General features: G+C 35.3%; 1 protein-coding gene and 1 long non-coding RNA gene across 5 annotated transcripts in view; one reads left to right on the top strand and one right to left on the bottom strand.

Annotated features, from left to right (window-relative positions):
• The window catches only part of LOC125668557 (uncharacterized), an 8,621-nt gene extending 7,556 nt beyond the window's left edge, over positions 1-1,065 (bottom strand). For 2 of the 3 annotated variants that reach the window (XR_008798480.1, XR_008798481.1), the window contains exon 1: positions 1-1,054. This exon is cut by the window's left edge and continues 335 nt beyond it. This is a non-coding gene — a long non-coding RNA (uncharacterized LOC125668557). The other variant, XR_008798482.1, reaches the window with a different exon arrangement.
• A 1,037-nt stretch (positions 1,066-2,102) lies between these two features.
• On the top strand, positions 2,103-25,392 carry LOC125657706 (uncharacterized). Of its 2 annotated transcripts, XM_048888447.2 has the most exons (5): positions 2,103-2,262; positions 2,423-2,513; positions 22,959-23,203; positions 23,566-23,688; positions 24,269-25,392. In XM_048888447.2, the coding sequence occupies exons 2-5, from the start codon at positions 2,474-2,476 to the stop codon at positions 24,623-24,625; spliced, it is 765 nt and encodes a 254-aa protein (XP_048744404.1). In that variant the 5' UTR covers positions 2,103-2,262; positions 2,423-2,473; the 3' UTR covers positions 24,626-25,392. The 2 variants fall into 2 exon arrangements, with proteins under 2 accessions (XP_048744404.1, XP_056004780.1); XM_056148805.1 differs by lacking the exons at positions 2,103-2,262; positions 2,423-2,513 and adding an exon at positions 22,614-22,645.
• Positions 25,393-26,133: the final 741 nt, after the last annotated feature.

Raw genomic sequence — 26,133 nt, 5'->3', positions numbered from 1 at the left:
GACCAGTCGAATTTGATCAATATTTTCATTAGTTTGTCACTATGAAGATACCGTAATTTTCCAACTCAGTCTCAGATAGACATACACGGAGAAAATTTGTGGCTGGATCGGGAATTGAACCTAGGGACCTCTGTGCAAGATTTTACCAGTTGGTGCCGTGACCACTCTTGTCCTGCCAGGGGTGAAATGAATCTGGGTTGTGTTTCTTCGACGGCAAAAACAAATTAAAGGGAGGAATTTAGTAGTTAGGGCTACACGGACCGTGGATATCGACCTGGATAGCTCAGTGGTTAGAGCACCTGACTAGTAATGCAGGGATCCTAGGTTCGACTCCTCGTCCAGCCAAATATTTTCTCCTCCCCTATACTGCATTCCGTGACGTAACTTGCGCAGTGTTAAGTTTATACGTGTATCAAATTAAAAATCTAGGCCCACTGGCCTTCATTGTGGAATGAATAGTAGGATTGTTACATATAATGTCCGAAATTACAAACATTCACAGAAAATACCAAAGATATGACCGAAATTAAAAATTATTGAAGTCGTCAATGGAGGGACCAAAATTTTTAATGTGAATATGATAGTAGATGTCATGTATTACTGAGGTCATTTTAGCTCCTCTCTCGGTAATTTTTGTCATTTTTTTGGTAATTTCTGTAAATGGTACCGTAGTAGGTTAGTTTTGGTCATTCCTGCGCTGCGGAATGACTTACCACGTGCCCTGGCCTTGTGCTTGTTTAGCCTATATTGAATATACTTACCGATCTTGCAAAAATCTTTTGATTCCCGGGCAATATGGTACTAATAGCTCATGTTTTATAAATTAATGTACCTCGCGGACACTACTAAAGACAGAGATATTTCCGGCACCAACGGTCTCTTCGTAGATATGTTTGGTCTATCGTCCCGCTTTCCAATATTTGATATTTTCTATCTTTTTTTGCGCAAGAGTTAGCCTATTTTAAGTACAACTTAACAGATGAAATACAGGGGCAATTAACTCATTGTATAGGGGCAGGTAACTCGTGGTCGCCGCCCTGCAAGCGGTACCAAATAGCGTTAACCGTCGCAACCCGTCTGCCGTGGTGAACTACAAACGGTTCCTCGAAAAATTCATAGCTTAGTTATTTCACACTCTTGGTATTACGTCCCAAGTTTATTCGTTACGCGTAATCAGTAAAATATATTGAATTGAACAAAATGATGATGACGTCAAACATGTTTTTGCAATTACTTTTTATCCACTCAGTGTACATAGACATTACTCTATTCACATTAACAAGATATAAGGCTCACGGCGAGTCTACAGGGGATGCTCACTCCACCTCTGGTATGTCCAAGGGTCCGTATTTGCCCTTCTCTCAATTTCGTATTTTTTACAGGAGTTATGAAATTGACCACTGTTCGTTATCTCCTCTTGTTCATATGATCGCGTGTAATGTGTAAATAACGGGATTAGATTATCTACCACATAGTGTATAAATTGGGGGGAAGGTAATATTTAATGTCCCCCTCATTTCTCGAGGGAGTAATTTGATCAGTATTTCTACCATTTTAATTTATTTTTAAATAGGAGAGTAAACATGCATTTTTCAGCACACCTTGTGATGGTCATATCGTAACAACCCACGTTAGTAATATATATTTCATACATGTACATTTGTGCCTCGTTCATGAATCGATCTATCGCTTAGTTCGTTCACCCCCTCTTTGTAATGTGAACCGCGCTACTTGATTTTTTTATGGTCAGACCTTTAAAGAAGAATAACCTCTGGAGGTTCCATCGAATCTCCTTTCCGCATTCTGTCGTTGACTTATTTGACTATATGGTTTCCGCTATCCGAGATATCAATTGAACGGTAGTATTTCACATAGAAAATAAAAATAGAACAGTTTTATAAAATGATAAGATCTTCCTTATTGGATTCGCTACTTTGTGACCAATTAAATTTCCGCGTTAACCTCATTACATCTACGTTTTCAAAATCTAACTTTACTGCACTTTAATGCGGTTATTTGATTTGCAGAAGCGAATTGGAGAGAAATTTGAAGTACTGAATATCTTGTAAAATGACATATTCGTATATTCAGATGCACTTTGAGAAGAATGCATGGCATTCGTCTTTTTTACTAACAACTAAATTTTTGTTACGTGTTTTTTCAATGCATTGGCTGTTAGAATGAAATCAAATGAGACAAAGGCAATAGGAAATCACCGCTAGTGGATTAGTTTCTGTTGAAATTATCTCCACATGAAGCAAGGTGGGTTGTAAGTTTTACAGAGATCGTGTAATTTTATATGTCAGCTTCATATACTCTTTATATAAATTTCACCTCCAGATCTATTTTGGACCAGCTGATTACTCTCAAATTTATTAGGAAAGCTTACTCAACATTCTATAAGAAATGTTTTATATTATAGGCATGACCACATTTTGTGATTATATGCGGACTTCAGCTGACAGTGACAAGTATGGAATATTGGTGTATAGGAAATAATGAAAATGGAACAGGTGAGACAATTGACTTTTTTCTTTTAATAATAAGCCTTCCGTAAACCTGTAGAGTCACGATAACAGAAAAATGTTACAGTGCAGGTACGACAAAAGGAAAAAGGGGTATTTTATGATAGGGAAGTGCATTATTTTACTTGATATGTATTTTATAATTATCACACACACACATTCCCCATTATTATTAACAAGGCACGAAATATCGCTAACAAAATGCGTTGATTGCTTCCGTGAAAACTTTTGTACTATCTGTTAATTATGAATTTTGTTGACGATATATCATACAAAACGTAAGATGTCTAGAAAACGCGGTATTCAACGCTCTTGTATAATTATCCCATGTGAATTTCAGTTGTGATTAAGAGTATATCTGAAATCGATTCGGATATATACAAATGCACTCGTTGTGCAAAAGTATATAATATCTAGATTTGCCGCCATCGGTCCAACAGTTTCTCTGTCGACTTCCTTGACCAAATTCGAAAGTTATTGGACCGAGCTGCATTTAATTTTTACGAATGAAGTGCTTGTTTTGTTGTCATTAAAGGGGTATGACGATTCCCAGCGTTTGTTTGTAAATTTTCCTACTGAGAAGTTACTGGCAAAAGTTGCAATGTATTTTCTACATAATCTAGTACATAATACAGGATTGTTAGTATTCACTTTGTGCAAGAAGGCGATGTTCTTTCTGTAATATATCAATTTACCGCCATTAGACAGGGAGGCCAAGATTGTTTTTAATTTACGGAAGTTTTAAACGAGCTGTCTTACCTAACGATGAAGTCGAAACTTGGAAGTTAAATACATATCTTGGCTATTTTTGTAATAACACGCAGTTTATTTCCCCAAATTCTTATCTTATAATCAGTCATCTTTACACCAAATCGGAACGTGGTTCAGTATCATTACGTCACAATACTTCTAGCATACAAACCAGTTTCTTGAAAAAATCAAATGTAAGTTTCTAAAGAACCGCATTTTACCATTATGAATGATAATTTGATATTGGTGAGATAATCTCACGAATTGGTGATATGAAAGAAGAAATCCAGATCATCGATCTGATTATAAAAGTAACACCACTCTAAGATATGGACAGGTGAACATACACAATATATTATATTGTTTGCCAGTCTTAAGAAAGCAGTCCCCATTATATAGAGATGTAAAGGTGAAGATAGCTGTAAGCCGAAAGACTATTTAATGAATATTCATCAAGTTTGTGGAACTGCCTCCCGCTGGCTCTTCCTGTCGAAGGTTCATTAGCTGGGTTTTTTTTTTTTTTTAAAGAAACTTAAAACATATCTTTTTAAACTTGAATTTAATCTGTAATTCGGTATTTAAGGATACAGTAATTTTTAACCCTTCAAATCGTGTGTAGTTTTGCCTTCTCATAGCCAGGTTTAGTATTATTTATGCCCTTTTCTATGTATTGTTCTTTGTTTTAGTTTGTTTGTATTGTTGTACATGTAAAGCAATTTAGGGTAATTGTCGTGATTAAATGTACAATAATGATAAAATAACGAACAGTGATCAATTTCGTAACTCCTATAAAGAATACAAAATTAAAAAGTTGGACAAACACGGATCCCTGGATATATCTAATCAAACGGGTGCGTGGGAGGAATAAGCATCCCCAGTTGATCGTCACACCCACCGTGAGCCCAATATCATGATCATGTAAATGGAGTAATCCGTAGTCAAAATCAGTGTGTAAAAATTCATTTGGAGAAGTCACCATTGCCACAGGGCTGCAACATGTAGGCCTATGCTCGGCGCTTACGGCCTTTGAACAGGGAGGAATCTTTATCATGCCACAACTTCTGTGACACGGGGCATCGGTTTTTGCTGACTCATCCGAAGGACCCCCCAATTTAGTCGCCTCTTGCGACAAGCAAGGGGTACTGAGGACCTATTCTAACCCGAATCCCCACGGGATCGCATTGAAAGATAGAAGTGCATTAACAAGCATATAATATAAGGAGGAACACTATATACTCATAATGGACAACTTCCTTTTGAATATAAATGTCAGTATTGCATATACCTTCCTTTTAGCTGGGTAGCTAAGTAAGTTTTACGTGTCCACTTCTGATCTGTAGTTGAATGCCGTCGATTCGAGCAAGAATTTTGGTATTTTTCAGATTTGTTTCTTCTATAACTATTTTTCACTAATGACGTAAATTTGAAACTTTTCAATTTCAAAAGCTTGTTGAACAATCCACCACTTTCCATTCACGTCAGATTTCTCTGGTGTATATTCCTCCTTAAAAGTTATTTATATGACACGTTCACAGGTTCATCTTAGCTTCGATTTATTTGTACGTTTTAGCTTCTTATGAGGTAAAGCAAATTTTAACTCTGTTAAATATGATATTCTTTTATATTATCCCGAGAACACTGGAATTTCTTTATACACTGTAACTTTGCCACAATTTGCTGTTCGAACCCCGGCATGAAACCCCATATCTTGGCTCGAAAAGCTCAAGTTACATTTGCGTTGTAATTGTTTGTCATTTCTAGCAATGAGTAGGCGTCTTATACACACGAGTGATATTTGACACATTCTGCCCACTTTGCCGTAAATGAAATACCTCTTCCGGGTGGAATTCCCCTTTCTGGTTTTAAATTTGTGGTAGTTTTCTTCTTTTTATACCCCCGAGATAGAAGACCATATTATTTCCCGTCTGTCTTTGGTCTGTTTATGTCCTTGACCTAATATTTGTAACTAATTATGATTGATAAGCTGAATTGATGTTTAATAAACGTTGTGGTTCTACCTTTTATTTGGAACCACTCCTCGCATTCAGTACAAGGATGCATATAGATATTGACAGTCATGATTATTTGTATGATTATACACATGTATCTTGTTTAACGACCCTCTCGAGAATTTTTCACTTATATGGAGATGTCACCAAGACCATTGAAGAGTTTCAAATTTAGGCCCATGCTCAGCGCTTACGGCCATCGAGCAATGAGGGTTCTTTAGCGTGCGACACCTACTGTGACACTGGACATCGGTTTTTAAGGTCATCTCCGAGGACCTGCGACATTCACACCTGATGCCGAGCGTTTGGCGATGGAGCTGTCACTACCTGTTTTAACGACTTAGGTCTATCGCGCCCGGGATTCCAACCCCGACCTTCTGCATGAAAGGTGAAGATAACGAACAGTGATCAATCTCAAAACCCCTACATGCGGGACGAAAGCTCTATCTCTAAACAACCACGGCGGTGAAAGTTTTTATGAACCTTCAGGCGTGTTCACGAAGCTATCTTCGACACTGGTTAAAATAGGTCCTCAGTACCCCCTTGCTTGTTAGAAGAGGTGACTAAAGGGGATGATCCTTCGGACTAGAACGCAAAAACCGAGATCCCGTGTCATGAGATGCGGCACGATAAAAATCTCATTTGAAAATTTGGGTTCCTCTTCTTACTCCTCATGATGATGAACTAATCCGCACAACTCGCAAATCAAATTTAGAGCAGTTTGACTTGCAAGTCACCATGTTTTAAATTTTAATTGTATCTATGACCTTGTCAGGGATACACGTAAGTCAAGGTATACTAGTTTTAAACTATCGTACAGAAGTATCACGTGGCTCAGTGGTTTCGCATTGCATTCATTTGGCACGCTGTTTTTGGCTATATTTAGCTCTAAAACTTCATAGTTATTTCGGATTTCAAACATTTCGGTTGAGCATCACTGAAGAGACATTATTTGTTGAAATGCGCATCTGGTGCATCAAAATTGGTACCGTATAAGTTTTACATTATGACCCCTGGGTCGAGGCCTCTGCTGGTGGACTGTTCGTCCCCGAGGGTCTCTACAGCCCAGTAGCTAAGTACTTCGTTACTAGCTTGAAAATACGGATGTATATTTAATTGATGTTATAAAATTTAGAAATTCATTTCAAAATTAAGGATTATCTCCCTCATGCATAGCTCTTATCCTTGGACGAATTTGGTTCCACTTTTTTTTGTCACGCTGTTTTTGGCTATATTTAGCTCTAAAACTTCATAGTTATTTCGGATTTCAAACATTTCGGTTGAGCATCACTGAAGAGACATTATTTGTTGAAATGCGCATCTGGTGCATCAAAATTGGTACCGTATCAGTTTTACATTCATTGTAAAACAATAGTATTATATGAAGCATACATGTATGGGTTCCTGTATCCCAATATCCGGGTTTTCTTTTTTTATTACTTATATTTTCTTAATTTATATCATAATTATATTAAATATACGGTATCTACCTTAAGAATATTTGTATAAATGTAAAATGTTTTGTGTGGGTTTTTTTATGTAGCTGTGTGTGTCTAGACTGTATTTGTTTGCTCGGAAATAGGTCGCGAATATCATGTGTATCAATAAAAATAAGCAATAAGAATGATCCTAAGTAAAGTGGCGCGAAAGTGCTAAAAGGTGTTCCTAAGATATCGCCGAGAGTGTCCTAAGTTGATCTTAGGAAGTTCCTAACCTTTTTTCCTAAGGGAATATCTTAGGAAAGTTTCGTGTACATGCCTGTTGATCATTTTTATATTTTCAAAATTGTTTAAAATTATACAATAGTTGTGGTAGATATGCTTTGCCAATGTAACTTCTGCAAACAAATGTCACCCTACATACATGAATCTTTAAAATTTAATATATTGCTCTTTGCTTTTGTATAATCCTAGAAATAATTGAATTTGTAGTATGTATTTTCTTAATAATTCTTAAAAGAATTGCACATTTATGAATTAAATATTTCATATTATATTAATTCGTTCAATATTTGAAGAGCAGGGAAATTGTTACATAGCTTCGCTTTCATTTATTAAAAAATCGGCAATTTATTCCTGAAAATACCCGTTTGATTTAGATCAAATGAAAGTCCAGTCATGAACTCCAGTGAAATTTTTACACAGCTTTAATTTCAACAGGAAATAGTCTAACATTTTCGTCTCTTCAAATAGCACGTGCTTGCCGTTGACGCATATCGTCATAGTGGAGTTCCTTCTCTTTGACCGTTAATGAATGATTCCCTCCTCCTACTTGGAAATTCTTTTTTGCTGTTTTATTCAGTATTCTATGGGATAAAAATAAAATTCATTACCACAACTCTTAAACCGATCAGGACTATACAATACACGCACGTGCTACAGAACGCATTTGTTTACGTATGAATATTTTTTTATGGAAATTAGTAATCTTTTATCATTCTCCTTGATGTTCTAAAATGAAAATGACGGGAAGCAGTAATAAATCTAAACTCTATTTAGCGATTATTTGTCTTTTATATTAAGGAGAAAAACAAAGAAATTGTTTTTACATATTAATACTTCGTTTATTAATTAAGAAATCACGTGATCCTTTCCAATTTGAGATTTGAAATGATTAAGACTTTTAAGATTTTAATCTAAAGTTTCTTCATAATTCTGACATTAAATATGACATGACATTGCTTTGTCAAAGTCGTAATAGTACATTAACTTACAGATGTTGAAATTAGTCTTAATACTCGTAGTACAGTAATCTGTATGGGGTTTATGAGATTGGTCACTGTTCTTCATTGCATTGAACGAATTAAGGATACGACTTCGCATTACACTGCATTGCCTTTGCATTTTACTTGATAACAAAACTTTTTTGTAAAACATATATGCCCCCGTGGTGCAAATTTAAAAGGATTATACAAATGCATCATTCCATTGATAATAGTGCCAAACCAATTCAAGACTGTTAGTCCCCGAGGGTATCTACAACCCAGTAGCTAAGTACTTCGTTACTAGTTTGAAAATACTTATGTATACATATGTATTTAATTGCTGCGATAAAATTTAGAAATTCATTTCAATATTAAGGTTTATGTCCCTCATGCATAGCTCTGATCCTTAGACGAATTTGACTCAAGTCTTTGGTATTCTGGGGGGGGGGGGGTTGTTGTTGTTTTTTTGTTGGTTTGTTTTTGTTTTTTTTGTTTTTTTGTGTTTTGTTTTGTTTTGTTTGGTTTGGTTTTTTTGTTGGTGTTGTTGTTGTTCTTACAAGTTTATTGTTATATCGGATTTCCAATGTTTCGCCATGAGCATCATTGAAGAGACATTATTTGTCGAAATGCGCATCTGGTGCATCAAAATTTGTACCGTATAAGTTTTACACTGAGCAGACAATATCTTCCTATGTCTAGAGTGGATTGACCATGTGACCTAAAAATCCATAGGTGACATCTACTTCCTATGATGTACCAGTATACCAAGTTTAGTGTCAATCAAGCAAATGATTCTAAAAATATAGGAGACTATATACGGTATAATTATACCCAGTTTGACCCTTGACCATATGAACCCAAAAATTGCATAATTTGGCCCTGTCAATCCTTGCAAATTAAACTTTATATTTATGAAACTGAGAATGTTCGCCACTCTGAATTAAAGCTTTACCTCTCCGAAAAACCCACTTATGTGGAAGGACAGGAATGGAATGACAACCGCTTTCCTCTCCTGGTATTCTTAGCCCATGAGTTTTTTGTCCATTCTTTATACTGCCCACACCTGCTGTGACACTGGGCCTCGGTTTTTGTCTTCTCATCCGAAGGACCGCCCCATTTAGTCGCCTTCTACGACAAGCAAGGGGTACTGAAGACCTGTTTTAACCCGGATCCCCACGGGATGACTGTGAGGTGGAGACTTGAGGAACCTTCAGAACGTCCTGACCGTGTACCGGATGCAGAACCACTGTCAGGTGGAGACTTGAGGAACCTTCAGAACGTCCTGACCGTGTACCGGATGTAGAACCACTGTCAGGTGGAGACTTGAGGAACCTTCAGAACGTCCTGACCGTGTACCGGACGTAGAACCACTGTCAGTTGGAGACTGGGGAGACTGAGACTTTTCTTAGTAGAGACTAAACTATTCGATGCAAAGTGAAGATAACGAACAGTGATCAATCTCATAACTGCTATAAGCAATACAAAATAGATAGTTGGGCAAACACGCACCCCTGGACACACCAGAGGTGGGATCAGGTGCCTAGGAGGAGTAAGCATCCCCTGTTTACCGGTCACAATTAGTTTGGGATTTTGCCAAAAAAGTTCTCAAGAAGTTTCTTCTAAATACACTGTATGTTCTCAAATATTACTAGTTAGAATGACTTTACGAAAGTTTTTGAAATATTTACTTCTATTACATCTCAACCATTGATCCAATAAATTTATTTTTATACCCCCGAGATCGGGGGGGGGGGGGGGGGGGGGGGGGCATATTGTTTTTGTCCTGTCTGTCATTCTGTAATTCTGTCTGAAACCTTAACCTTGCTAATAACTTTTGAACAGTAAGTGATAGAGCTTTGATAGTTCACATGAGTATTCCTTGTGACAAGACCTTTCCGTGGGTACCAACATTTTTGACCCCGTTACCTTGACGTTTGACCTACTTTTTGAAAACTTTAACCTTGCGAATACCTTTTGAACAGCAAGAGATAGAGCTTTGATATTTCACATGAGTATTCCTTGTTACAAGATCTTTCCGTTGGTATTGAACATTTTGACCTTGACATTTGACCTACTTAAAATTTTTTTTACATTGGTCATAACTTGTAAATGGTAAATATTAGAGCTTTCATATTGTACATAAGTATTTCTTTTGACAAGATATTTCTACTGGTACCAAGATATTTGCCCTTGTGACCTTGGCCATCTTCGGAATTGGCCATTATCGGGGGCATTTGTGTTTCACAAACACACCTTGTTTTAATTCAACATATATCTGATTGTCTGTTTTTATATTTTTGTATGTACGCTTCAGGTACTAATTCATACGCTGTTAATATTGCGATCCTGACCTTGTCATAATCTAAACTCTCAGCTTTGGCCAGCGCCAAGTACATTTTGTATACACCAGCCACTTTGCCTCTGTGTGTGTGTGTGTGTGTGTGTGTGTCCCGATCTCTCTCTCTTGCTCTGCTCTTTGTCTGATGATGCTTCTTTGATTGCTGCAACTTGTCTAGTTACAAGACCGTCTATGGATGACCTGCCTTGTTGACAATAATGTCAATCTAATTAAAATTAGATCTTTGATCCGTTCATGCAATCGCTGCTACTTTGTGTAGCGATTGCATGAGCAGATCAAAGATCTAATTTTAATTAGATTGCAATAATGTTGGAATCTCTCTTAATTTTATCGGGGTTTTTTAAAATCGTAATTTCGAAGTCTCGAACGTTGATACCGCACAAGATGCAAATTTTGGTATGTATTACATGACTGTTTATATCTATTTTCAGTTGAGAAAGGTAGATTAACAAAATGTATAATTATGCATTCTTGTAAATTTACATTGTGTGATATGATATTCATATCACATTACCTGTTGATGATGTCACCATGCTACAAAGTTCTTTAACAATAACGAGTTGATCAATGAAGTGCGCATTTTCGTACATGTTGCAGGGTGCATGTAACCGTCGAGGTTGAGAAATGTTCTTTTGAAATACAGAAGCCGACGCGTTAATGATTTGCTAATGATGCCATGAAAAGACTGCCCTTAGACTTGTGGTATCAAAATTAATATTGAAATTCCGAATGATAAAATATGCAGTCATGGTATGTAGAAATGTTAGATAAAGAGCATGTCATCAAAACCTTGTATTCAGCAACAAAGATATAAAAAGAGTTTTACATTTGAATTTCGTCAATAAGATAATTACTACAAGGTTACATATAAATGAACCTGTACCAAGAACTATTAAGCCGCGAATGATTACATGTAGGTTGAGGTCAAACTGAACTGTCAAGTCGACGTGATGCCGCTCTTCCGCCCTATAAAGTAATTCTATATTTCTCTGTCAGTGGACTAGGAGGAAGCTATAGATAATCACCCTATAATCAACATGGAGAACGGAGATTACAGCATAAAACAGAACCAGTCTCACATTTTCTTCGATCTCCATTAACGAATACATTGCAACTAATAATATGTTTAACTCGACAGAGCCCACGTGACATCTGATCCGTCTAGATATTTTCCTTAAAATGGTCTTCGTTCGCCTGGATCTTTTGATATTCAAAGATCCCATAGTCAATTACCACCATATTTTCACACATCATTGGCACGCCATATTTATACCTTTATAAAGATATATTATATAATATATGCGGTATTTTCTATTGTTAATAAGATATCTAATAAATTTTATAATATATTTCATATGATTTAAAGTTTATAAGATATCTCATCAAATATATCATATATCTTATCAATTATTTATTAAGATATCAAATAAAGTTAATTATTATCACCTGCCATATGTTGTTTATATCTCTCAACGGATTTGATACGTAGGAGTTTGTTCTGCGTACGGTCAGTTTTTAAATCGAGTTAAGCTACTGACAAACAAGTTGATGGTACAGGGGTTTCAACAGTCTCGATCGAAGTCAGCATTTCGCAAATTCTATGGTCGTTATAACGATCTAGTTCGTCAATACAACCTATCATTGGGTCAAATGCTGTCTGACGTATTTCAAACCGATTGTTAGGCCGTTCGTGGCACACAGATTTTGACTACGGATAACTTCGTTTACCTGATCAGGATATAGGGCTCACGGCGGGTGTGACCGGTCGACAGGAGATGCTTACTCCTCCTAGGCACCTGATCCCACCTCTGGTGTGTTCATGGGTCCGTGTTTGCCCATCTATCTATTTTGTATTGCTTATAGCAGTTATGAGATTGATCACTGTTCGTTATCTTCACCTTTCATAAGATACCATATATTAAACAAGATATCTTAAAAGGTTTATGATACATCTGATAAAAATAGAAGATATCTTCTAAATTTATTCTTATAAAATATCTTATAACACAAATAAGATATCTAACATGTTTTATGAGATATCTCATAAACTTTTTATAAGATATCTTATACATTTTATATAATATCTCATTAATGAACTTTTGTAAGATATCTAATATACTTTATAAAATATCTTATAACTTTTATAAGATAACTTATAATTTTGATAAGTTATCTTACAATAAGAAAGTTTATAAGATATCTCATATATATTTATAAGACATCTTATAAATTATATAAGATACATTATATATTAAACAAGATATTTCATATGACCATAATATGTAAAACTTTGATCCCCTATTGTGGCTCTACCGTACCTCCGATGTGAACAAACATAAATCTACTCTATGTCAGGAAGCTTTCATGTTCAACTTTTATGGTCCAGTGGTTCTTGAGATTTTTCCTATATATCAGCATGTAAAACTTTGATTCCTTATTGTGGCCCTACCCTACCCCCAGGGACCATGATTTGAAAACAAAAATTCAACCTACGCTATGTCAGGAAGCTTTCATCTAAACCTCCTCTTTTCTGGCCCCGTGGTTCTTGAGAAAAAAGTTTTTAAATGACCCCACCCTATTTTTCATTTTCGTGATTATCTCTCTTTTGAAGGGGGAGTGGTCCTTCGTTTAAACAAACTTGAGTCCCCTTCATCCAAGAATAATTTGTACCAAGTTTAATTGATTCTGGAGAAGATAGATATCAGCATGTAAATCTTTGACCCCTTATTGTAGCCCCACCCTACCCCCGGGGACCATGATCTGAACAGTACCATTTGGTCAAATTCATTGTACGAAGAAATGAGACTGATAGATGACCCCAATCGAAGTTTAGATCAGGTGGTCAAATGTCACGGTGTTGTTTACATTCTTTAATTCTCATCAACCAATACCTACATATGGTATAGAGAAAACAATTTACACAAACATTTGGTTTTGTTCATGACAAGGCGTGCATATAATACAGTACATGAAAACAAAATATACAATGCATAAGTGTTTATTCGGGGAGACTTTTACATTAATAACTCGTATAAATTTACACAATTGTTGTCTTGTACGCTTAAACCTACTGTACGTCTGATAATCAAATTAAACTTCGTCATACGGCCAATGGAAGTAGAGGGACTTTACCAATTTATCAGGTTCAACACTCATTGGTTATACACTGTAGGTCACATGGTATTGTAGATGCACATACATACAGTTACTGTTGTCCAGACTGCTTGACACACCTGCTTGTCACAGGTGCTTGACGTTTTAATATATATATATATATATATATATATATATATATATATATATATATATATATATATATATATATACAGTATATATATATATATATATACAGTATATATATATATATATATATATATATATATATATATATATATATAATATATATATATATATATATATATATATATATATATATATATTTAAAAATGACTATCTGTAAACAAACTAAAAAATATATATTATAATTTATACACTGTGTCAGGTACATGTACCTGTGGACTATCCCGTTGATTTTCGCGGTAGGTAAATAGTTCGCTTCGTAACCGGGAGGTTGTGAGTTCGAGCCCCGCTTGTTCTATGGCCGAAACCTAAGCCTTTGTGATCAAACGCTCAGCATTTGGAAGTGAGAATCACGGGTCTTTCGGATATGACCTTAAAAACTTAGGTCCCGTATCGCGACAGGCATTGGCACGATAAAGAACCCTTACTGCTACGGTCCTGAGCGCTAAACATAGGACTAAATTTGTGGTACTTCACCTACAGCTGGTGACGTCTCAGTATGGGTGAAAACTTCTCGACGGGACGTAAAACAATCAATCAACTTATTGATTTTCAGGTCAAAGATCATCAAATCTTCTTTATAGTTGGAAGAGGCAGTGAAACATAATTTTGTTTCTGTGTTGTTAATATATTCACGATGCGAAAATGCTGAATTGTTTAGGGAATAGAATTGTTTTTAAACAATATTGTATTCAATAATTAAATAGATAGGATTAGTCAACAGGCATTGCCTATAAAAACTCTCTCCTTGATTTATGTTGTCAATAAGTTAAAAATAAAACTTCTCACCAATAACGATATCATGAACTCTATTAAGGAAGTTCATAAGCATAAAATGTAATTAAAAATCCTTTCATATTCATGAATGGTATACGTCAACAACCTCTTAACGCATGTACGCGGCAAATAAAATATTGGCAACATTAAAGGATACAAGAATGTTTTTATGGATTATGCAATTTTTGCCAAAATTTCCTTGAGTGTTTTTCAATAGCAGAGTTTCGAGTTACTGCCGAAATACCGTTTTTACCTGAATTGCACACACGCCTTTACAGCTTTTCATAGCCCTATGAAGCAACAGCTAGCATTCTATGCGGAAGAAAATTAGAATAAAGACAGATTTTTACACTTTATAAACAAAATTTCCAGAAACGACTGTTACATGTAGTTCGGTTTGCACGGTAAATGAAGAAGTGGTTAGACTATGTGAGCTTTTAACGGAACTGCTTCTAGATACAATACCAGTCGACGACCGGGGGGTGGGGGCAGGGAAAAGGGGAACATTTTTATCTTTCGCATATATCCACACCAAGGAAGAATCGGGGAGGGAGTAATTTAGATGTCCATCAATATCTTCATAATATTTTTTATTAACCTGACGACACATTATACAATAAAACAAAGTTTGGTCTATACGTTTTAAATTGCATACCATGTAATCGTATACATAGCAGTATAATACAAATCATATTTTAGCATATTTCCGTTAGTGAGATTCTCAGTTCAAATATTCAAGCACTTCTATCATAGTATTGATAGTACTGGAGCCCTTCAAACGCGTACTAACCACAGATGGCGTTACATTCGCCAAGATACAAGAAAACTACTGTTCTTAGGAAGGCTCTGTCGAATGGACATAAACACTCTACCAAAGAAAATATTCTTGACTCGATTATTTTCTTACTGGCAAAACCTTTCAGAAGTCCAATATGGTTTTATTCCAGATATCATTCAAACCTTGCAAACATACAATCTTACCAATTATATAAGTACATGGCTTGACAACGGATTCTTCCCAGATAAGTTATCCTGGAAAAGGATATCCAGAAATACCGTATCATTGTATCACCAAGACCAGCGGCAATTGAGGATGAACAGTCCGGATTTCCATTTATTCAGACAAATATTTTCAGATATAAAACCTGCCACAATTTGGAAATTAGGTAACATTGAACTTTGCAAATTCATATGCAAAATATATACAGGTATGCATGTAAATGGCCTTGTTCATTTCTGTCATTTATGTGGTAATTCGTTCATGGATGTTTTCTGTCACTCGTCTTGTTTGTGTCTAAGTACCGCCAGCATACGAGAACAGTGGTGGAACGCCATCGCTAATAACTTCAGTGTCGAACTGTGTGCAGAACTCTGTGGGCTCTCGGAATTTGAATGGTACCTTGTTCTTCTTGGTGGCCAAATATCTACACCTTTAAATAAGATGGACGCCACATCATTCCGTCTGCTGAACTTTAAATTGGTGCGCAGCACTTCAGCCCTATACTACAGATGCTCACTGCAGTAAATATATCTATATTAAATATGCTTTGGCTTTAAAAGGGACAGCTGCTACCATATGTACTCATATGTTGAGGTGTACAACTAAGAATATCCTATTCTTTTCTATTTTTGTTTATATTGTGTACATAATGTGTTTTTCTCTTTTCTTTCTTTCTTTGTATGTACATGTATTTGTAATTATATTGATGTAAATGTATTTTCTTCATAATCTCCTAAAGGAGGAAATAAAGTATGAATGAATGAATGAATGAATAGTATTGATAGTACTGGAGCCCTTCAAACGCGTACTAACCACAGATGGCGTTACATTCGCTGCTCCAATAAACACCGACCACCGTCACAAACAGTCACGCCCCTCTCTCTCTGCAAAATTATTGGGGCAATGGCGCCCATGCTTCAATGCCCTTACCCCCACTTCTTTCTTGTGTCGGTGTGATGCTCTCTTCAACACATTATATCGGGTTTGAGAATAACAAATACAATGTACTTTTACATGTACGTGTATCGTTTGCATCACAAGTATCCCGGGCAATCAAAACCAATCTCGGGGGGGAGGGGGGGGGCTTTCCGGCAAGCGGAAAAACAGCCTCGATTGTATTTTATATCAAATAAAAATATGACTATAACAATGGACTAGTATCTTGGTGGGGGGTTTTTTCCAATAAATATTTTCTAGAAACATTAGATCTCCCCATAGTATATATGAAACATGTTAATAATCTGTAATTAGTGATTTACACAAAGCTTGATAGCTTTTACAAATTTCGTACTTCCGCGAAATCCGGTGCCTTTCCCAAGCTTGCCGGAAAGATCCGAGAAGTTACGATTGACTCAAAACTTCAAAATCACATGACTGCAGTGTGTAAACAACTCATAACTCTACTAGCATATTCCATTAACGATATACATGTATTGCACAAAGCAAGTGCTCACAAAATATTATCGTTTAAACAGGATGGAATTTTCAGTCTCATATTTATTGGAAGAGTGGTATTTTGTGTGCTGCAACTAAAGAGTGTATACAGAAAACTGGGTGATTGGTTTTGTATCAAGGATAGTTTCAAGGTCACAATCTTTTCATTCAATTCCGTGAGGATCCGGATTAGAATTGGTACTCAGTACCCCGTGCTTGTCGTGAGAGGCGACTAAATGGGGCGGTCCTTCGGATGAGACTGCAAAACCGAGGTCCCGTGTCACAGCAGGTGTGGCACGTAAAAACTTAAAAGCCGTAAGCGCCGAACATAAGCTTAAATTTACACGAGGGAAAAATTCTCAAGAGGGACGTTAAACAATATACAACCAATCATTCATTCAAAATCGTATCTACTGATGGTTCATTATAACACTAAGTATAAAGATCTTTATGCAATTGGGAAATCAAAAATAAAGAGCATTGGAAAATCCAATATCATATCAAATAGATTGGAATTCCTCTGATGTTTTTAGAGTTATACACATGAATCGTTATTTCTATCGTCTTTCGATGCTAGTAATTTTTTGTCATTTTAATTTGGGGGGGGGTTTTGTTGGGGTTTTTTTTGTTGTTTTTTTTTTTTTTTTTTTTTTTTTTTTTTAGAAAAATAGTAATAATATTATAAGGTACATGACAACATAAATGAAGATGGGGTACGTGTATTGTATCGTATAAGAAAGAGAATTTTCTCAGGATTTTTTTTCCCCATAGTGAAATGAACTCGAGAGGGGTAACAACTTAAAAATATCATGCACATTCTCTCTACTACGTTATGTTATTCAGTTGAGACTGATTCCTATTGATTTAGGGTTTTTTTCTTATGATGTTGTTTAACATCAGTGCTTTCAAAAATTTCATTTGAGCGAATAAAGTGAGATATTTACTACACCGTGGGTTCTACCGAAAATATAGTCCCCTATTATTCAAGTTCCTTAGAATCCATTTTATCATTAAATGTTACAACTCTAAGCAAAATAAAGAGTAAATTGGCTCCCTGACCCACATATTTAATAAATGTAGACAGTACATACATATATGGTTCTTAATATTTGTTTGAATGGAGAAATAATCCATCCCTTTCCCTCCTTTCCATTATCTAAATGTCTAACATTTTCAAAATTTAGTCCTATGTTCGGCACTTACGGCCTTTGAGCAGGGAGGGATCTTTATCATACCACACCTGCTGTGACCCGGAGCCTCGGTTTTTGTGTCATGCGAATGGGCGCCCCATTTCGTGGCCTCTTACAACAAGCAAGGGGTATCGAGGACCTATTCTAACCCGGGTCCCCACGGGCCTCATACTTGTAGACACAATAAAGGCAATATAAATAGATAAATACTGCGAGGTTATTAGAAATGGGCATTTACAATCGGTGCTACTCAAAAGATAAATATAAACTTGAAGGAAATAATTGAAGTATCTTCATAATGCGATGGAATTTAATTTGAGTGATTGTCAAAAATTTTAAATTCAATAATTGGTAATAAATTAATCGGAAAATAACTTTTCAGTTATGATAATTAAAAATTCTTAATTTTTAGTAAATATCATCAAATCCATCTTGTCTTATTTAATGAATTACAATCCAGCAATAGTACGGTTTATTTACCTTTATACTATTACAAGCCGGAAAAGATGTTATACCATGTGACAACAGCTCTACCATTGTATACGATTTAGAACAGCTGCTTCGAAATATACAATGTACATGTATATAAAATGCACTGATACATTTTTTTTTTTTCTAATTAAAGATATCGAGAAAGATGATTTCAGAATCACAAGTTCTGGAAGTAGATTGATTTCGATATTTTCATTTTCCTTGTGCCTTGCATGTATCATGGGTGACTGTATAAAAGAAATTTATCTGATGTAAAGGTAACCAGAAAGCATATTCTATTTCCTCATTATGCTTTAACATTTCCTTTTGGGACATAATCTAATAAAGATTATTTCAGAACTTTATAACAGGGAGCAAAAGAAGATATTATGTGATAATGATTTTTACTATTCATAATAGAGCACTAGCGTTTGGTTTTAATGAATATAAATCTATAGGGTGTGTATAAAAGAAGGGGGGGGGGGTAAAATACAAAATAATTCCCCCTCTTCATTTCTTGGTTATATATTCCAATTAATTAAAAAAAACACCATACATTTATCCGTATTTTTATGTAATTTGAATTTCTTTTTTGCTTCAAGTGTCACGATTTTGTTTGTTTGTTCCCGTCGAGAATTTTTCACTCATTGATATGTCACGTTGAAAGGTTCCTGGCAAGCCCCGGTGTGTATATTGAGAATTGCGAACAATAAAAGTACAAAACATGGGTTACGTTGCTAGAAATAACTGATCGCAAAATGATATATGAAAACATTTCAACCAGAATTTTAATGAAACAGATATGTAATTGTATATAAATCAATTTGTATTAAGACTTACTATAGTTTTGGAAAACTACAACAAAATGAGTTTAAATTATTCAAAGATATTGGTATAAATAACTTAACGAAGATGAAATTGGTTACTTGTATTTTAGTTATCACTGACTAGTCAGTAGAACCAAATATGCGTGTAGAAACTAATTATTCTTTAAGGAATGAAACATATGGATGTAGAATTATAGCAGTATCATGTTTACCCTCTAAAACGAAAATGCGGTTTTTACTATACACATAAGTTACAGATATATTTTCGGCAGACAATTAACCATGATTGTATGTATTACAAGGAAATGAAGCACTGGGTTGAAAGAATTTGTATCCAATATATATATATGTGTGACCGGTCAACAAGAGATTCCTACGCCTCACCTAATCACATCTCTGGTGTGTCCGGGGGTCCGTGTTTGACCTGCTCTCCGTTTCGTATTAGTCGTAGGATTTAGACGTTATATAGTCACTGTTTTGAATACGTAAAGGTAATGAACAGTAATCAGTCTGATGAATTCTATAAAGAATGCAAGTTACGAGTAAGGCGAACACGGACCCCTGGACACACCAAAGGTGGGATCAGGTGCCATCTTCTGTGGACCGGTCACGCCCACCAATCTGACGTGTTTTGTTATTTACCTACTGATTTTAACTAAATATTACTCCGATACCTGATCAAGATGAAGGGGTCTTGGCGGGCGTGTCGTGTCAACAGGAGATGCTTACTCCTCCTAGGCACCTGATCCCACCCCTGATGGCCCAGGAATTTGAATGTAGTTTTTAAACCATTATATTTTTTTTATATATATAATTAGACGATTCATCATATTAATATTGTGGACATCCATATCAATTTGATATTTTTCAATATCTTATTCAGTGTCTTGTATAAATATTTATTTCATTTGATTGTGTCTTGAGTTTTCGAAGCAATACACAGATGTATAAGAAATTATAAAAGGTTTTTAAGTCTTGTTTGTCTTCACATTCTGCATCAACATACAATGACAATAATCTAATCGTTCATCAATTTTGCTCTATTATATTAAGATTATATATGATATTCATTTATAATAGGCACCGGATCACATCTCTGGTGTGTTTATAGGAGTTACGGTGGAGTCATTAGAATTCGTGGTGGCTCAATTTTCGTGGAATTCGTGGGTACCCCTCACCCACGAATTTACATCCTCAACGAATAAAGAAAAGTAGTAGACAAGAATCTTACAAATATAGAAATCCACGAAATTATTTCCCCACGAACCCGTAAAAATTCAGCAATCCACGAAAATTGGCCACCACGAATTTAAATGATTCTACAGTATGAGATTGATCACTGTTCGTTATCTTCATCTTTCATTCATGTATATATATAAAACAAATCTTTAAAAATACCAATTACTTAAAAATAAAAACTACTGTTAAACAACGTCTTGAAGATCAGGCCTCGAGACCATAGACTGCGAATAGACTTAAGCCTAAATTTCAAATTCATTTAAGTTTTGAAATACTTTTCATGAAAGGTGAAGATAATCTCATAATAAACAAACATTTTCAGTATATGTTTGCGTTTGATTTTTTTTTTTAATAAACCGGCATTTTTAAACATATGTGCTAGATAAATCTTACGATATAAGTGATCACAATTTTGACGCGAGTCTGATCTATTCTCAGTTTATGGTCTTGAGGCCAGTATATAAAGAAATTGCAAAGTGATATCTATGAGTCAGATATATGGTATTTTCAAAAGTGAATTTGGATTTCAAAAATATGACAATGTAATACCTGAAAAGCTAGAACAACATTTATTAAATTCAGAAAGACTTCCAGTCGAGACAGGTGTGGCAATCCAAAACATGAGAGAAATTGCCATATCTGTAACAAGGGTCAAAGAACTAATGAACATCATTATATCCTCGAGTGGCATTTTTTTAAATAAAGAATGGTGGAAAAATATCTGTATAAGAATATTATTATAAACCAAACTTTTACAATATTTTCATTATTGTCAACTGCCGACTCCAATGATGCATTTATCAAATTGTGTAATTTCCTATCTTAAAATATATGACCAAGTCTGTCCTCCATTATTTATTTCATTTCATTCACCTAAACTTACTCTGCTTTTTTCACGTGAATCCTGTGTATTGTTTTTATTCGTGTACATTGTGTGTAGAACCTCATGTTCCATTAAGTGAGAGAATAAACTGAACTTGAACTTATACATTTTAGACACTAGCTATTAGTTAGATTAGCTTAGATATTGTGCTATTTTTGTCCATATCTATATACCACATATACTCCTGAAGAAGCTTTATGATATATATGCAAGGTGAAGATAACGAACAGTGATCAATCTCATAACTCCTACAAGCAATACAAAATAGATAGTTGGGCAAACACGGACCCCTGGACACACCAGAGGTGGGATCGGGTGCCTAGGAGGAGTAAGCATCCCCTGTTGACCGGTCACACCCGCCGTGAGCCCCATATCCTGATCAGGTAAACGGAGTTGTCCGCAGTCAAATCAGTGTGCCAAGAACGGCTTATATATATATATATACCAGCTGACCAGCGACTAGTCATCACATGGTAGCACATCATCATATAAGCATCACATTATTATGAAAGACTCCCATGAACTTTCTTTTAATTGTTTATAGCTATTAAAGATACTTGTTTAAACACGGGTTATGTGTATCAACAAGATACGTCCGGTCTCCTTGATTCTGTCTGCTGAAAATTTAGTGATGTAAAAATGTCCAGTTCACAAGAGGGGGTTATGACACATCACCTCTACAAATACATATTTATAGTATTAAAAAATGCTTCACCGTCATTTTCTAATTGTAGTACCCGTTATATAAACAGTACGGAAAACTTTTCCAAAGTGTTACAGCCACCATTTTCCCACTGCGACCAATAATTCTCTCCAAGCTTCTCCGAAAAAGTAAAACCCAAACACTTGATGAGAAAAACCTTATTGATATACTGTAATGGGTGACCAGAGCCAAAGGGGGTGAAAATCCTCATCTTCCATTTCAGCCTGTATTGCTACATTTCTCATTGAATTTTAACACCTATTCCTGGTGACTGTTATGACCATGTGACAATGTTAATGACGGAAAGAATATTTCCCCTTACTCTACACATAGCTGAAACACAGCGGATGTGTTATAAAGTTAAGTGATGGTTCGACCAATGAAATTTGCTTCCTCAACTTTCGTTATAAAAACGCATGCTCGCTCGCATAAATCAATAATCGATCAAACCGATCAAGAAAAATCAAACAATGGGTAAAGAGATGCGATTATGTATTTAATTTTTTGCTAAATATTACAAGAAAACTGTCAAATTTTGATAGGGTTGGATCAGATGAATTGAAATATTACGATTATCATTAACACATAATATACATATACTATTTATTAGGTTTAGATATGTAAATGATTCAAATATGTAAACATTTAAATAAATGTATTTGATTCCAAATAATACTAAGTGACTTTATCATTAAAGATTTTACGCAGAGTTGCAAAAATATCGAGTAGAAAATATTTCTTTTGCTTTGGTCGTTGTAATAATATTTCCATTTATGTTATTCTTCAGGTTTCATTATAGTATTTTTGCTGGCAGTGCTTCCTACTCTTATTAGCAGTACTCCTATTCCAACCTCCAGATTTGAACACTGGCGAAGTCCCTGTACGGGGCCGGAAGCAGCGTCCCAGGACATTCCGGATTTTAATTTCCCAGACTTTACGCCACCGACACCTTCGCTTCCACGTACTATCAGCGAACTTGTCTTTCAGATGAAAGAAACAAGAGACAAAGTGCAAGAACTAAAACACAACTATGTAAGCTTCATGGTTATCATATTTCGAATAATAAATACTATTACATCTTAGATTAGATATCATTGGAATAGTCCCAAACTATATTGGTGGATTGAAAGGATGGATTTCATTTTGAAGCCAGATAATAATTCAAGAAATTGCAAAAACAATATCCATCCCTCTATGCTTATACAATAAGCGGTGAATATTTTGCATCTTTCAGAATTAGTAGTTTAGGAAAACTCCATAAGAAAAAACCTTCACCCACCGAATTATATTTCATTTTAGAATTCATTAGGTCATCTTTGATCAATTTCATTTTTTTTTAAATCGCATATTTAGAGTGTGTAGTGAATTCTATTCATATTTTTCATTTATGACAGACTGAGCTTAGAGTGCATCAGGGTGACTGCGAAAACAATTTAGAAGCACCCTATCTCCGATTGGACGGATTCCCATCCACCCCTGCATTTCGAGGTGCCATGCGCATGATCTCAGAAATGAACGTAAGCATACAAGTATTAAGTCATCATTCAATTCTCCATCTGTACTTCTGCACCTCGTTACAAACAAGAGTCGTGTTCAAAACAGTTATAGCTTTTGGAACCCGGAGAGAAAGCGGGTTTATCATTGGTCTCGTGGCCTATTTGATCGTTACACATGCTAGATTGAATATAGCGGGAAATATTACTATCGAGAGGATATGACATACAAATTGTTACAATGAGTTTGAAGTTTTAAGAGATAATAAATAGCCCTTGATCCATTCGCAAAGATAGTTGACGGAAATTGACTCTTTTGACGTGACCTTAGTTTTGTTTATGACTTCCGCATCTCTCTGATTTGGAACACACAAGCACGTGTTATGTCAATCTACTCATTTTCCGTAACTTTAAAATGTCCCTCGGAAAAGCCGAGCAGTCGCTTACAGCTTTCCAAACTGACTAAACGTCAGGTGCAGGAATAGACATTAATTGCTCTCGAGGAGCCAAACAAAAACTGGAATACAATGTACATATATTGTTTTCAGTTTCCCATGCTATTTACAGTATTTCAAATATATTAAAGTACCTCGTTTCATTTCAGTTAACAGATATTTTGCTCACAGATTACCGAAAGTTATCCGTTGTGATGATCTTCGTTGAGCAAGTGCGTTGGGACGAGGAGGTATACGAAAGAGACCAATTTACACCCATTCTGAACAACATCTTCCAAGGTCTGAAGTCCATTCTCTGTGTCTTGTCAAATGCTCTGACGACACAGGGTTCAAAGGTCACGGATTTTGTCAACAGAACACACTCCATGAACCAGCGGTACAGAACGATGTCACGGACCGATAACCATGACCGCGACTACATCATTATGAGAGAAAGCTTCAAGTTGTTCGGGAACATGATTTTGAAATACACAGCACTTAAAGATTTCTTGTCCAACCCAAATTAAGCACGTTCAGTTCTGTAAAGACAAATGTGTTGTGATTTTTCTTATCATCCGTTCCTAAGTTCAAAGGTTTTATATTTTAGAGTTTAACTGCATTTAGAACAAACTATATTTATTCCGTTTACATCATGTTAAATGGCATACGTTTATTGAAATATGTCCTTTATAATGTTACTTTTGGGGTTCATAGCAATGATCCGCCTGTGGTGTTATTATGTAATGAACCTTTGCTGTTATAACATATCAAATGCCTTCTTAATGTTGTTTGTTTACTATTATTTATTTTAAATCTTGTGTTTATTTTATACATGTATTTTAAACTATTCTGTTTGTACATTTTTTACACCAGACAATCATTAGAAATAGGTCATGTCGTTATCATATGTGTCTTAATACATTTTCTAACTTTTTCCGTCAGTGTAACCATGACAAATCTACTCTCTTCTTAGAAACTATTTGTGCATGATCTGCAAATAGTATTGATATTATATTTCATATTTATCAACCAAACACTCAGGAAAACTTGCAGATTGAAATGATATGATCTCTTTTTTAAGTCCTCTTTCAATTCATATTCATATGTTGTGAAACATTGCTTTATTTAATGTCTGTTACATGCTTTATTTTACAATCGTTACACGTGCTGATCTTCATTGTGATGTGGAATTACAAGGGCTTTGTTGTGTTGTTTGAAGTGTATCCAATATTGTTTAAGTATTTTGATGAACATGTGCAATATGTTTGAAATAAACATTCTTTTCCGCTGAAAATTTGCATTTTTAAAAATGTAATCGCCATGCTGAAATTACCTTCCTCCCCTCCTTTGTTAAAATATCCTACATAATACAAACATTGGAGACATATATTCCTTATTTTCACATTTTGAAATCAAATTTGTTTCTTGATATATTTGACTTTATGGGCAAAAAGAAAGATAAGAGCTTTCATCCAGAAATAAAGACAAACAACATCAGATTATGTCTGACAATACAATGTCATTTTAAATATTTCACAATTGTGTTTAAGTCTTAAGAAGAGCTACAGTGTATATCTGATAAATGATACTGAAGCAAAAATATGTGCTATTGAAAACCATGATGAATCTTGAGGTGGATCAGCGCTATAGAGTATGTCTGCTGTCTACACACATGTCGCCCAATAGATTACTAGCAATTAATGATTCCCACTAATTTTTCACGTGAATTACAATCATGTTTCCGTGTATTATTTTAACACTATAATTCAATTAATTATTATACCCGCACTTTCTAAAGAAAGTTCGGGTATATTGTTTTTATCCCGGTCCGTCCATCCGTCCGTCCGTCCGTCTGTCCCGGTTGTTGTCACTAAAACTGTGTCCACATTTACAGCGCAATCCAAAAGATATTCTAGGAGCTGAATAGCAAAGTCCTGTAGATGTGCAATAAGGTTTCAGAATGTTCATATTGGCCCCAGGGGGCAAATAGGGCCTGAAAAATGACATTTTCTAACATAAAGCTTGTCACTTAAAC

This window comes from Ostrea edulis, chromosome 9, assembly GCF_947568905.1.
Source record: "Ostrea edulis chromosome 9, xbOstEdul1.1, whole genome shotgun sequence".
In the NCBI taxonomy this organism is placed as follows: Eukaryota; Metazoa; Mollusca; class Bivalvia; order Ostreida; family Ostreidae; genus Ostrea; species Ostrea edulis.
Note: the sequence above shows the minus strand (reverse complement) of the source record. Positions and strands in the feature narration are given on the sequence as shown.

What these genes read in the sequence shown, in the direction of transcription:
- LOC125657706 (XM_048888447.2), top strand. Translation starts at nt 2,474, where the DNA reads ATGGAATATTGGTGTATAGGAAATAATGAAAATGGAACAG. An exon ending in AAATAATGAAAATGGAACAG is followed by an intron (nt 2,514 to 22,958) that starts GTGAGACAATTG and finishes GTTATTCTTCAG; the next exon opens with GTTTCATTATAGTATTTTTG. An exon ending in AAGAACTAAAACACAACTAT is followed by an intron (nt 23,204 to 23,565) that starts GTAAGCTTCATG and finishes CATTTATGACAG; the next exon opens with ACTGAGCTTAGAGTGCATCA.